We start from the raw sequence: 14508 nt of genomic DNA on the forward strand, positions 1-14508 counted from the left end.
ATATCACACCATTTAAACATAGTATTTCTCTGTACATTTAAACAATTCCTGTATTTTTGGTTGTTTAAATATTTTATTAGTTTATAACATGGTATCAGATATTTCACAGTACAAATGTTAAAGATCACAATTCAAATAAAAAAAAAATTAAAGAAATATTTAAATAAATAAAATGTAAAAAATCTTACTATATATTTGCTTATTGTGGAAAACACCACTATAAACCAGGTCTTATTTATGTTTTCTTTCCCTTTCCAGTGGCTCAAATAAAGCAAATACAAGGCAGCAGTGCATTACATGTGCATAATTGTGTTCCCCTTAGAGGTCATGTATTTTATGTTCATTATGTCACCATGCCGTTTTAAATGCACAGAATGAGAGACACGGAGCCCATACGGATTGTCTTTTTGAGTTCCTTACTTAAGGCTCTTTCTAAACCTCAGTATTTGGACAATACTTTCTGTACTCAGTAAAACAAAAACATACTTGGCTTTCTGTTGCCATTTTTATTTGGGGAGCAAATGAAATACAGTATGACATAAGTGCTCTAACAACAAATGTTATCCTTCATTTGAACTCGTCAGAAATTGGGACCTAAAATATTTATAATAAAGTGACCAAAATACAGGTGGGTGTCCGTATAATATCTATCCAGGCCGAGCTCTAACACAACAGTTTGTTATTAGTATTCTGTTGTCAACACATGTACTCTCAAACATGGGTACAATTACAAACAACATGCTCACGTGTTTAGAGTGACACAAACAAACAAGGAGCACAGGGAGTTGATAGAAGAATTACTTTCAGAAAATTCTTATCTGCTTGGATCAGAACTTTCTGGTGGTCTCAGACGTTAAAGAAAATAAACTCCGTTAAACAAGTGCATGTGCGTACAATTATAAAACATTGCACAAAAACTCCTTCATTGGCAGATCAGCTTATGTTTTATCTTTCATATTCCATTGGCGTATATGATGATACTAGATTATTTCATGGTTCAACAAAGAAGAACAGATTTGGGAACCAAGACCTGAAGCCTTTATATCCATAGCCTCTGGTACAGATAAGGATACTCCGAATATAGTCCGAGATTCCTTGTTTTTATCATAAATAATTACATCCACAGGTTTAACAATAAATACATACATTAAGGAATACATTTTCCATTTCCTAATGAAAACAAAAACAAACCGTAAATAATACAGAGGGGTCAGTTAAATATCCAAATATCCAATACACTTAGGTGCTCATCTGTATGTACACACAATAAACAAATATTAAGTGTCCAAATACAAGCGAATGTAGTAACATACAATAAGTCAAAATAGACTGCAAGAGTCCAGACCCTGTCCAGATAAAGTGAGATGCTACTGTCAGACCATCAATGGATGCATAGCAAGCCCTGTTGCAGTCTTAATGCAGCCTTTGCCTTTCAATGGACACATCTACAATCTAAATACCTTTGGACAGGGTAGGTAGTGTTGTCTAATGGTTCCTAATAGTGTTTTGGAAGATTTGTCTGTGTGCATGTGACTGCGTATGTGAATCTTGTCAGGTGAGACAATCACACACTGAAAGGAACAAGGCCAGATGGAGAGGTGGTACATGTAGGGGTGATGTTGGTCACAGCACCAGGGTCCAGTCCATTTACCGTCCTCCTGCAAGAACCAAACAGAATTTTGCAGATTAGAGATCATGATTAAGCCCACTGACTTTTTGGACACATACAGAGGGTATATAGTATGCCATGTATTTAAAAGGTCCAGTATTGTGGAAAAGTCAGAGAAAAACGTTCAATTAATTAAATTCCAGTCTAAATGGCCATTATAGTACAAGGAAACATTTATTATTATACACAGGTGTGCCCACACTTCAGCTTTCCCACGCTCAGTGCTCCACAAGAGAAACGCTTTCAGTTTGTCAAAGGGATTTCATCAGATCTGAAATCAAAGAACTTGGGATTTCCCTGTCTCTCAAACATGAAAGCTTTAAGCCATATTCATCCGGTGATAAGTACTGTGGTCGTCAAGGTTTTGAATTGCCATCAGGAGGCACCTTTCATACCTGCAATTTTGGTTCGGGCCAAACAATGGCGGTGAAAATGCTCTTAGACTTAGGCACAGAGCAGCCAAATCATTCAAATGACTTTGTTTCTACATTCACTGCACATTTCTCAGATCCACTGATCATTCTTGCACTTCATAGTTCCCCAATTTCAAACTGATGTCCATCGATGGTTTAGCAGTCTATAGTTTTAGCTGCCTTTCAGCCTGTTATTCAATGATCAGGACCCCATAGTGTAGGTATTGCATCGTTCTGAGCACTGCAGTGACGCTGATGAGGTGGGTGTGTGTTCCTATGCTGGACTGGCATGAGTGGATCAGACACAGCAGGGTTGCTGGAGCTGTAGACACACCTACATCACTAATCCACCTTGTAGATGTGAAGTCAGAGACAGTAGCTTAGTCCAGAAGTGACAACTAAATTTTTAAAACTCCCACAGCACTACTGTCTAAACCATTAACTCCATTACCACATGCACCAACACACTACCGCCATGCCAATTGGACTACATTGCTGAGAATTATCACTACCCAAAATAATTCCTGCTCTGTGGTTTGTCCTGAGCATTGAAGATCAGAGTAAAATGGGGTTAAAGCATGCAGAGCATGGATTACACATGGTCAGTGGAGCTAATAAAATGGAGAATGAGTGCAGAAACCAGCATTTTAATATTTTGCTGATATCTGTATGGTGTTTTTTTTTTTTAGACACAGAGCACTTTATACTTATTGCAATGTAGTGTACGTAACACTGAAGGATCACCACACCCTGCAATTGCCCCATAAGATGGGTACAACTGTCCCTGGAGAAACATTGGCTGCCAAACCTTTTACCATTATATAAAGCTTCTTTGTACCATGAAAACTAAGGCCCAAAGGCCCCACATAGAGACAGATACACAAACAATGAATGAAGCTACTGTCTCAGTTTAGCGTCTACTGTGAACTCCATAAGGCCCCGTTTGTTCGTGGGCTATCATGTTCAAGGTCATCAGCCTTGTGTAAAAGCATCACAACAGCATTTGCCCTCATACTTAAAGGCCATGCAGTGAAAGGCTGGTGACTAAAAACATTTTCCCATTCCTACAGTTTTAGTGAGTTAAAGACACTTGAAAGTACACGTAGAGCAGACTTGTGGAGTGCACCATGATGATGTAAAAGATCTGAACCACCACCAAGCAGTTAATGAAAATTATATAATCAAGCTTTAAAGCATCAGCAGAACTTAATCTACATGGGTTAATTGTAGGTTTAGTTAACCAGCATGCAGGGACCCCACACACAGCTTCTACTAGGCTCATTTACCCAGGAGCAATGCAGGGAAAATGACCCTCTCTCTTCTGCTGGGGAGAAAACACACACAGGACGGTCTGAGGTTTACAGTGTAAAGGGAAGGGTTTTACCTTTGAGCATTCAATGTCTGCTTGATAAAGCACCCTGCCTTACAGATCATGTGTAAACTGTACCATTTGTATTTCTGCATATGGATTGTATGCTCTGTAATGCTCAGAAGTTAAAAGGAACTCTATACTCTCTGTTACAGGAGTGTAATACACTTTTACAGCACTGTCCTGAAATGAAGCGGGAACAAGGGGGTGTGGGGGTGCTACTCTCCTCTAAAAGTTACATAGTATACTTTCTGCAGATCTGAACCCCAAGTAGCATTGACAGAGGCTGTATTCTCCCTGTTCCAGCTCAGTGAAACATTATAATGATTTTGAAACTGTAACTCTAAGGTAAAAGTACTATCTACTGTTCCTTGAACTGAAGGTAAACAGAATCTCAAACTTTGCACAAATCAGGACATGTTTACACTGGCAAATAACCTACCAAGTAAACAAATATTGATTCCTCTCCTGGAATGCTGCTTATACTGATGACGGTGTTATACTTACGCTTTGTCAAAGTATGATGTGTGCAGCGAGTGAGAATACTGTGTGATGTCCCCGTTTATCAGGTTTCCATTGGCGTTGATGACATAGTTCTTTCTAGCTGCCTGGTCTTTTGCAAAATTTCTACATGTTGCAAGTTTAGATTCTAAAGCCTGCAAAAAAGTAACAAAACATTAGCAGTGACCTTTTAAATGTGTCGGAAATGTGGAAAAAGAAAGATTAACTTCCCCTTTAAATGCAGGAAACATATATTGCTGTTTGTACTTACCCCAACTTTGCGTAGTAAATCACCTACAATATTAAGAGCTGATATTCTGGCAGCTGGAGTAAGGGCTGAGTTATTACAGCCATTGGGCAGCACTGCAAAAACAAAAAGAAAAAAAGAAAGGAAAGAATTAATAGAGAATACATACGCAAAGAGGCACATGATCAGAACAAAACCGGATCACTTTAAGGAAAGATGAAAACTGTTATTCATTTAATCTCATGTAATATTTGTTTGGAGTAGGGGAAATTTTTACCTTTCTGATTGCTGAAGGCATTGTCCAAGCTCTGGCTAAGAGGTGTAGCAGGCAAGGATAGAGAAGCTTGTACAGCAGAGTCTGTTTTCTCATTGTCTGGAGTGGGAGAACTGGGAGCAGACATGCGAGTTACATCTGGCTGTCTCTCACGCACAGCCAGCTCCTGCCGTAGGTCTGTGCCACACACAAGAAAAACACTTTAAAACATAGTAAGCAAAACACAAAAACTCTAAAGGTAAGAACACAAAGAAATTCCTGTTATCTTAAGTAAAGCATAGTCAAAGAAGTACACACTTTTCCATGTGTCCATTTAGAAAAAAAAAAAAAAATTCTCAAAGCATCTAGACTGTTTGGCTAGGTAAACAGATGCAAAAAAATAAAGGGGATTAATGAGAGAGGTGGGCCAGCTCCAGGGACCTGGAGATTGTGGGTCCGAGTCCTGTTCCGGGTCACTGTCTGTGAGGAGTTTGGTGTGTTCTCCCCGTGTCTGCATGGGTTTCCTCCGGGTGCTCCGGTTTCCTCCCACAGTCCAAAAACACAAGTTGGTAGGTGGATTGACGACTCAAAAGTGTCCGTAGGTGTGAACGTGGGTGTGTTGCCCTTTGAAGGAATGGTGCCCCCTCCAGGGTGTATTCCCACCTTGCATCCAATGATTCCAGGTAGGCTCTGGACCCACCGCGACCCTGAACTGGATAAGAGGTTACAGATAATGAATGAATGAATGAATGAATGAGAGAGGTCTATAATCACCTCTAGCCTCATCCTTCAATCTCTGCACAGACACCAGAAGAGACTCTTTTTCATCCAGTTCACTCTCCAGAAAGGCATTCCTCTCTATGGCTTGGTTCAATCGCTGCTCAAAGTCCTCCAGAGAAGTAATTGTTGCTCTGCACAGAATGAAAATCGCTATGATGTTTATATGAGCAAAGCTGACATCATTCATAAACACACTGAGAAACACAAAGGCTATTTATGGCAACAACCTGAATGTATGAGAGATTACAACTATTAGAGGACAGTCATCTTTTCTGTTTCTATTTATTTCTTGACTGGGTACTACGCCCTCAAACATTTTTTCTATCTGTGTGTCTACAAGTATGTACAACACGCCTTTCAAGGGAATCTCAAAGTGACAAAACAAAAACACTGAGGTTAGCACACATTATGTAAAAGCTCATATGTCAGGGGAAGGGCCATGTGATGTGCTTTATGGTCTGAATGATACTGGAGTAAAAATATATTTTATGCAAACCAACTTACTAAACCTGCTTCAGTGCACACTATCATTTTCATATAGGAAGGGCTCTGCAAGGGGGTGCTATTTAGTGCTTCATATCAAACATACCGTGTCCTTATTCACAATGAGACAAACAAAACCAATAACAATCACTCTGAACTGCATACATGGAAGCTGTATAAATTCAGCCTGTATATATTCGCCTATCAGGCCTGGATTGTTTATATAATCAGTCTTAAAGGCACAGTAACTACAACCTCTTTAATATAAAGGGGTTGGAAAATGGGCATTTTTAGCACATAAAGGGACATGAATATTACAAGAGGACATGCCAAGACAAAAACAAAATATAATGTGGGATATGGGCGCTTTTAAAAACAAAACACAGCCCTACCTCTTAGCTCTCTCCAAGTCATCATTGGCCTGCTCTAGCTCCCTTACGTATTTGTGCAGTTGATCCTTAATGCTCCGGGTCTGGCCCAGGTCATCCTCCAGCATAGAGATTTGCTTATAGCTCTGAGCATACTGCTGCTCCAGCTTCTCCTAAACACACAGACATACCAGGAGAGAAAAACACTTTGTTTCCCCACTCACTACTACACAAATTATCCATTTTTCAGGGTACACTTTGTGCTTGGGTGATTCATCATGTTCACTGTAGGTGACCCACATTCGCTGTTTCTCAGACTCAGTGTAAAGGCAAGATCTTTGTGTCTGACCTAAATTTTCACACAGAAAGTCTCTTGTTAAGAAAGTGATTCTAGGTTCACCATTCAGAATGTTGTAGAGGACTAGGGTTTGTTCACATGTGATACAAAGAATCATTGTGCTAATGCTAGAATTAATTAAGGCAAGTATAAGGTCACAATGACAAAATTACACACCATTATTCCTAACAATTCATCATTTTTTCACTGACATTGAAGTGCACATTACTGTACTGAAATTTTAAGAAAGGGCTAAACTAGTGTGACCAGACGTCCTCTTTTACCCGGACATGTCCTCTTTTTTAGACTTAAAAAAAAATGTCCGAGCGGAATTTCACAAACGTCCGGGATTTTGTTTTTCTAGAGCTTACATAAAATTTGGAGAAGCGTTTCATTCACAAACTAGTCCCGCCCTCCCCTACTCCGATTGGTTCGCTTGAGTGAGAAGGGGGCGTGGTGAAGTAGCCTAAAATCTTCTGATTGGACGGTCTGACTGTAGAGCTACCGTTATTGGTCAATAACCGTCTCTGTATACATTTAATTGGTCAGACTGCATGCCAGTATTCCTTGTTAACGTCAGGCAAAGCTCATGTACCTACCCTCATCTCAAGCAGCTATGCCAAAACTTAAATATAAGTTCTCGGTGTAAAGGACCTAAAAGCACATAGGGTCAGCTAAGCATACAACGGCAACGAGGGGCGAGAGCTCATCACCACTCCCACCGAGACCCTAACTAAACAGTATCAGATTTGTCCGAATAGTCATATACTTACAGGAAAATACGTTTACTCAGACACCTGATTATTTTTCTGCTTTTCCATGATTCTGATTAAATGGTCATTATAACTGGAAATCAAAGAAATCTTGACTGCTTTGATGATTAACTTTCACTCAAAAGTGCACTAGAAAATAGGCCTGTAACAGTTACCTGACTTGTAATTCTGATTTTTCAGACCTACTTAAAATTGCACTGCTGGGCTTGTAATGTCAGACTACATGTACACAGAGTATGCACTGGGAACTGAAGTGGCATATTTTATGCATGATGTCACAATGATGTAAACAAAGGGATCTACAACAACAAGGAAGTTTACCAACATGAATTCCTAGGTAAGTCTCTGTCTTCTACAACTGCAATATTGAGTTATGGAAATATAAAATTAGAAAAAAATGGCTGACAGTGAAAACTCTTGAAATTTGCATTGTATAATGTTTGGAAAAGAGTGCCATGTGCTTGTGTAATATGGCACATAACATTGATCACCACAACAGGATATTCTGTAGCACTGCCAGGAAAGAGCTGTTACTTCCAGTCCTGGTACTCTCAGGAGGACGTGATATGATAGTGTCTTAGTCATCACTCATTTCGTGTCAGTTTAATATTTCGGGGAAAACACAGGGGGAAAAAAAACCCTCCTGAATGCTTAGGAAACACATGCCTTAATTTAGCTGATTTGTTCTAAGGAGGTGGAACATTTAGGTTGGCTTCAAGCTGTCTCAATCCTGGCTTGATTTCTGTTACCTTTAGCATTTCAAGCTCGTGCTGAAGTCTCTGGTTGTCTGCCTGCAAGTCTCTGAGGCGGTGCTCAGCTTGGCCCAGCTGAGCCTCCAGCTCAGCTTCTAGTTCACGGCTTCCCTCCTGAAACTCCAGCAGCTCCTCTTGAGCCTCCTTACAGCTAAGCACATTACACAGACACAAAGAAACAAACATGCATAATGTATAGGCTAAAATGTTATTACATTCACACCCTGTAGTGATATTTCACATTATGTGATTATACTTCTGCACACTGCAACTAAAATAAACCAATGCACTGCATAGCCAATGCTAATGCCTATGCTTATTCAACATGAAATCATGCATAGTTATTATTTATTCAGTGCTAGTGATTTAGTCATTGCTTCTCATACCAGTTTGTGGCTGGTGTGCCCTCTCAAGAGCACATATCCCCTGCTCCAAAGCCCAGTGCTTTTTTATTTCATTCCCCTCCAGCCAATGCTTGGCATTGCACATGATGACTTTAGCTCATGTACATCTTCTCTAGGACATCCCATTCTATTTGCAGAGACTTTAAACAATGGATCTTCAATTGACACAATTTTCTGGATATTTAATGTTTTAAAAACACTGGTGAAATCAATATATAGCTGAAGTGGAAATGAGTTCCTGAGTAAGATTCTGTTAGCATGAAGCAAATGGCCTCAAGAGTTATTTACTGTTTACCATAGTTCAGGATACAAAGAAAACTACAACGAGATTGAAATAAATGATAAGGTGCCAGACATAATATTTGTCCCAATTTGTATAGCAGATAAATGCTATTTGTGCAAGATGACGCACACAGACACACACCACACACACAGACATAGACAGACAGACGATGCTCCTGTGTCTACACTTGTCACAGTTTTCTAAGAATATCAGGCACACATCTGTTCACAGACCTTTTCCTTTCGCTTTGTGATCATTAAATGTTCATTCACTGTTTTGTTAGATTCTGCTTGTAAAAGGATCATTCCTCTATTTATAAAGCGGAAAGGGAATGTACATCTTCAGGTTCTCTACGTAATCATCTTACAGAGTCATGACTGAGAAATGACTTAAAAATGGAAACTAAACCGTACTCTCCAGCTAGTCACGCTACAGGCATGTGAGAGTGAGGACAGGGTGGGACGAGCCTTCCCTCCATCTGGAGCCAGACAGGAAATGCAGCTCCTCTGAAGAATTTCACCAGTGTGGCCTGAGCTAGTCTTTAGTGCAGGGTAATGTTGCTTAACACCTGTGCCTTGTCTCTGCACAGCACCCACTTTTTGTCCTTAAACTGCTGAGATTACAGACATACTGAGGCGACAGAGGCATAAGATACGGGAATTGTGACTCTACTGACACTCTGCAGTATCAGGATTTTAAAACCTAACTGGCTAATTCACAAACCCGACGGACTGTAATTCCCCGGTACGTCTAAGGGCATGTTACGTAATGCCTTTGTAAACCTAGACTTGTTTATGCAAACTTAAATTACCATTTTGATACCATCAGCTATTTCCGTTCCTTACAACCACCTAAGAGTGGTCATTCAGTCCTAATTCATGCTTATCCAAAGTAAGACCAAAGAGTCCATTCCAGAAGAGAAAAGAAAAGCGCCACTGTCTAGTGCACTGTACCAAGAAACAAGAAACCTACATAATTTATTTGTAATTTCACCTCTGGTTACATAATATCTTTCAGACGAGAGTGCTTTTAAAAGCTTCTCTTTAAAATTGAAAAGCAAGTCCATGTTATATGACAACATGCCATGAAAGGAACTGGATCTGATATGGTGCATTGCAAAAATCACACTGCTTATCGGCTTATACCTCATTTTTGACAGTGTCTTGAGCAGTGTTTAAGATATATTGTTTAAAGGCTAAGCACCCCTTAATGGACCTCCATGAATATTTCACATTATTTTAGTTACTGACATATATAAGTATGAATTAAAATGAAAATAGCAGCTTAATTTGCTTTAAAACTGACAATTTTATTAAATTGACGGAAAAACCCAAGCTCGCTACGGAAATTCTTGAACGCAACCGTGACGTCACTGGTGGACAACAGCTGAACAACGGCGTGGTAAAACACCGTTATGACTGACTGTTATGACAGTATCTAGCTAAATAACCAACATTATTCATGACAATAGCCTAGCAATAAGCTAAACTCAAATGTAGAGGTACCGTTATTCTTGTAAATGTGATCGAAGTCGAACTCGAATTCATCCGACACTATAAACCTCCGTAATGCAGCTACGTAGCCGAGTATAATCTGAGCACCGAGTTTAGCGAGTCAAGCTAACGTTAACTAACACCAACTAAAACAGGCGAAGTGAGTGTCCTTACCCTGTTTACCTCCATGTTACAGAGGCTCTTGAACACCTTTCGTTGGTGTCCTTACTTGCCCATATTGTTGGAAAAGCGCCAGTGAAATGAGCTACAGATAACGGAGGGAGCGGACGGTCCTTTCCAAAGTGCCCGTTTAAAGTTGACAAATTTAGTCCATTTTCTGGATATTTTGGGATCTTTGGGCCATTTGTGCACAGATGTCCCACTGTACATTGAATTATTGCAGACAAAAACAACACACCTTTTCGTCATTTGGCATTAAATTAAGTGCAACTTCTAGACCAACGGTCTTTTAAACCTTATTCCTTGAATAAGTAAGAAATATCATGTTTTCTAACTATCACTAAACACAAGTTAGTTGTTTGACACTTTCATAGAGCTGGTGCTTAGCCTTTAAGTTAATTAGGGTGAATCATTTTCCAGCTCAAAGATGTATGGAACAACTAAAGCCTAAAGAAGATCTTTCACTGTTCTGTTTTGCCTGCATCCTCTAGTAATCCTATCCAACTGGCTTTCACCCATCGCTTTCTGAGGTTTACACAAAAAGAACAGCTTTAAGTTACAGGTAAAGTGCCATGTCCCAGCAAAGCAGACCTACACTGGACATTCAGCATGAAGAAGAAGAGAGGTAAAACATGATCTGAAGGAAATTTCACTTCAGAGGCATGTTATAAAACTGGCTTCATTGTGAAAATGTGGTTTGTCAAGATGAAGTGTTAAGGTGTGACTCGGGATACTATTACCTTTTCTTGTACTTTAAGGAAAGTGCCTTCCAGAAGTCAATTTCCTCATCTTTGGAGGAAAACTTGGGTATCATATTTGTGTCCATGACACATAAACCTGCAAGATTAAAGCTTAGTTAATAATGCAGACGTTAATAATAAATCTCCATTGTAAATGTTATGAAAGCATAGTCCATGTCAAGTAGTCAGCTGAACCTAAACAAAATGTTAAAAAGATTGGTGATAGTTAAAAATGAAAAATGTGACCAAAAAAAGAAAAAAATAAACATCCCAAAACATTTATAAAAAAAAAAAAAAACCACAAGCTTAAGACTATAAGCCATTGTATAGCCACAGTTTTGATCATTGAAAGTAGTTTCCAGCAAAAGAGATAAAATCAAAAAAGAGATAGATTTACACAACTAGCACATTTGATGCCAAGCCCTGCTCACATTTGTGCTGCAGTGCCAGTCTCTTTACAATCAATAGTCCCGAATGTGACCTCCCTGTGGCCAGAGACAAGCTATATAAAGCTGCATGTGCCCAGCTCTCTCTCTCTCTCTCTCACACACACACACAAGCCCTCTTTGCTTTCAGCTATAGACCAAAACAGATACACAGCTAAAAGCATGTCTCTTAGCTACAGTGTAAGCAGTCCTTCAGAAATTAGAGAGTGAACTAGCCCAGGGAAATAAATTCACCTCATCTTTTTAATGACCATATGCTGAAGATTCATGCTAACTTTGAAAATTCCATTGCAACTTGTTTTCTGAAAGGGTACACATGCATGGTAAGGAATGACAGAAATGTACTGAGTATAGTTTTAAACACACTTTGCCATGAACACTACAGGCTTGGTTCTGTTTTAGCAGTATTTTACACAAGGACATAGTGTGTTGTATATAAACGTTCTAAAAACCCAAGTGATATTTAGTTGGAATTCATAACATTTAAAATGATTATAAATCTCAGTTGAAATCTCTCAATTTCAAAGAGATGTTTACGCTTGAACAACATTTTAGAACTGATATTTCAGGGTCATGGTGGGTACAAAACCTAACCTACAAAGACACACCTACACTCACAGAGCACCTGGAGGACACCCATGTGGACACAGAGAGAACACACCAAACTTCTCAGACATTCACCCAGAGTGTGACTTGAAACCACAACCCCCCAGTCAATCAATATTCAATCAATTTGCAATTTATTTGCTTTTAAGCCATTCTGTGTACACTACTGGCTTTGATAATGAATAATAATGAATCTTAATAACAAACAACAATAAGTTTGTGTCCAGATTATATTTGTGCTTAATTGCCCCTTTACCTAAATATATCATACAAAATAACTTTAACAGTGCTAATAGTTTTAATACAAAGCTGGACAAACATTTAACAGACATAAGGCATCTCTAAAGCTCTTTTTAGGCTTTAGAAAATAAAGATATTAACTTTAGTTAGACGACATTGCTCCTGAAAAAAAGCATGAAGGATTTTAAGGTGAACAGTGAAGGCCCTAGAGACAATCTTCAAATATTCCTTGAGTAGATACGGTATCAAATAAAAAAAAACAATGTCAAATTACAGACAAACGAATGTCATTTTAACCTGGTTTTAAAAATAGGACCACAATATTCACGATCCACCTTAAAGAGATGCGCCAGAGTGTAGCTAACTATCACCAACGTCTGTCCTATTTAAGGTGGATCACAACATTTTTTAAAAAAGGGAGCAGCTCCTGTGGTTCACTGAAAAAAACGGTTAACCACTTTTTTACCTCAGAAATGAAAGATAGGTGACAGTTTTCAGCACTGGGTTACGAAATCTTTTCATTTGTTTTTGTGGCCGTGGAAACCATCCTTCGCTTTCACTTGTTTTTCATAACATTAACATTAGCTACCAACCAAGGACCGCAGCTTTTCCCAGCGACCTACACGAAGAATTCGATAGCAGAGAGAAACACGAAGGCTGTTTTAGTAAACTTACCTTGGCATGTCCAGCTCCTGTCTTCAGCGAGAGCCAGTGGAAGTGTCTTTCTACCCAAACACAGCCCAAACAAGCATCGTCCCTTCTTCCTCTCCTGTTTTTCCGATGACGTAGTGCTGGCATGGCCTCGCTCTTTCACACTCTCTCCGACTACAGTCTTTATTCCTTATCTCTACGCTTTATACTTTTTTTAGGTGTAAAGTCCAAAAAAGTACAAATAAATAATATGCGTTTTCACAGTGTCACAGATTTGAAACTACATTTATTTGTATTATCATTAATGATGGAATTTGTTTTCTTGGTTCAGTGCTGCCCCCTGTTGTCCAGAATTACGCCACGTTTTAAGAGAAAATCTTTAGATAAACCTCGTTCAATTTTTGTTGTGATTTTACGTTAAACGTTTTTGACGCGCGCACACCGTTCACTTCCAAACTTTATTAACGAACACCCCACTGTCCATGTTACTCTATATGAATAAAATATTAAAACACACGTTTTAATGGACTGTGTGTGTGTTTAATAATCTAGGTCTGTGAATTTTAGCAGTATGGCGGCATTCCGTGTCTCAGATGATTGAATTCAAACATTAACTGACGAAAAAACAGAAGAAGAACGCGTAAACTTAATTTTCTATGGAAATCTATATAGTATAATATTACAAATAATAGTTATACTGTAGTTCTGTAGCACTCAGAGACATATAAAGAGCTGTTGAACTTGCTTTTTGACTCTGGCTATGAAAAAATATCTTTGCTAGGTACGTAATTTTACTATACGTAAAATTACGTACGAATACGCACGTACTCGAATCATTGAAGTATATTTAGTTCCTCATGATTTCTGTAGATGGTGCTAGAGTGCAGAACAACAAAAGCCCATTTCTGACATTCCATTACACAGACTGTATATAGTCTGTTACACTCAGTGGACACTGCTGAAATTAAACCAGGAATATCCAGGATCTGGGTACAGTTGCAAAAAAGAAGGAAAATAGTAGTTGTGCATGTACAAACATCATGTTTTTATCTTCATGACTTGATTTATTTATTTAATCCCTTATTCAGCGTTCATTATTTATTTAATCCATAATTCAGCATAATGTGTTCGTATGTGATATCAGATGAGGCATAAAACCTGACTGAAATATTCTCTCAAAGAAGCTGAATATTCTGAAGTTTATGCTGTGCTCACAAGATGACAACCTTGCTTTAGTGAGTGGAGCGTTACTGCAATCATTCTTTACTAAATTACAAAGTACACCATGCATTTTCTCTGGGCTGGCCCATTTTTAACAGAGTCAAAAAACCCTATTATATATATATATATATATATTTGATATCAACTGTACAGCATACATAGAATCATAAAATGTAATTATAAACCTTTAAAAAGTAATGGTACAGACATTATTCTAGATTAGAACAATTGTGAAACTCGTAAAAATTATGCTGAGTAAGGTGAGAAACATCCCCACTTTGCACTTGCAAATTCTCAAT

The 14508-nt window shown here is 38.7% G+C and overlaps 1 protein-coding gene across 2 annotated transcripts; it reads right to left on the reverse strand.

The window, feature by feature from the left end:
- Positions 1-64: 64 nt before the first annotated feature.
- ndel1a (nudE neurodevelopment protein 1-like 1a) lies at positions 65-13150 on the reverse strand. Of its 2 annotated transcripts, XM_066665912.1 has the most exons (10): positions 13013-13150; positions 11046-11142; positions 7943-8096; positions 6108-6256; positions 5227-5363; positions 4477-4650; positions 4224-4315; positions 3959-4107; positions 3369-3403; positions 65-1658 (listed from the first exon to the last, which is right to left on the reverse strand). In XM_066665912.1, exons 2-10 carry the CDS (start codon positions 11129-11131, stop codon positions 1648-1650), a joined length of 987 nt encoding a protein of 328 aa, XP_066522009.1. In that variant the 5' UTR covers positions 11132-11142; positions 13013-13150; the 3' UTR covers positions 65-1647. The 2 variants fall into 2 exon arrangements, with proteins under 2 accessions (XP_066522009.1, XP_066522008.1); XM_066665911.1 differs by lacking the exon at positions 3369-3403 and having other exon boundaries at positions 66-1658; positions 13013-13149.
- Positions 13151-14508: the final 1358 nt, after the last annotated feature.

Source organism: Hoplias malabaricus, chromosome 3 (genome assembly GCF_029633855.1).
Source record: "Hoplias malabaricus isolate fHopMal1 chromosome 3, fHopMal1.hap1, whole genome shotgun sequence".
Taxonomy (NCBI): Eukaryota; Metazoa; Chordata; class Actinopteri; order Characiformes; family Erythrinidae; genus Hoplias; species Hoplias malabaricus.

Excerpts from the sequence above, each read along its gene's own strand:
- ndel1a (XM_066665911.1), bottom strand. The coding sequence starts at position 11,131 with ATGGACACAAATATGATACCCAAGTTTTCCTCCAAAGATGAGGAAATT. Across the intron at positions 8,097-11,045 it reads TCCTTAAAGTACAAGAAAAG|CTGTAAGGAGGCTCAAGAGG; the intron begins GTAATAGTATCC and ends TAATGTGCTTAG. Across the intron at positions 4,651-5,226 it reads ATTGAAGGATGAGGCTAGAG|ACCTACGGCAGGAGCTGGCT; the intron begins GTGATTATAGAC and ends TGTGTGGCACAG.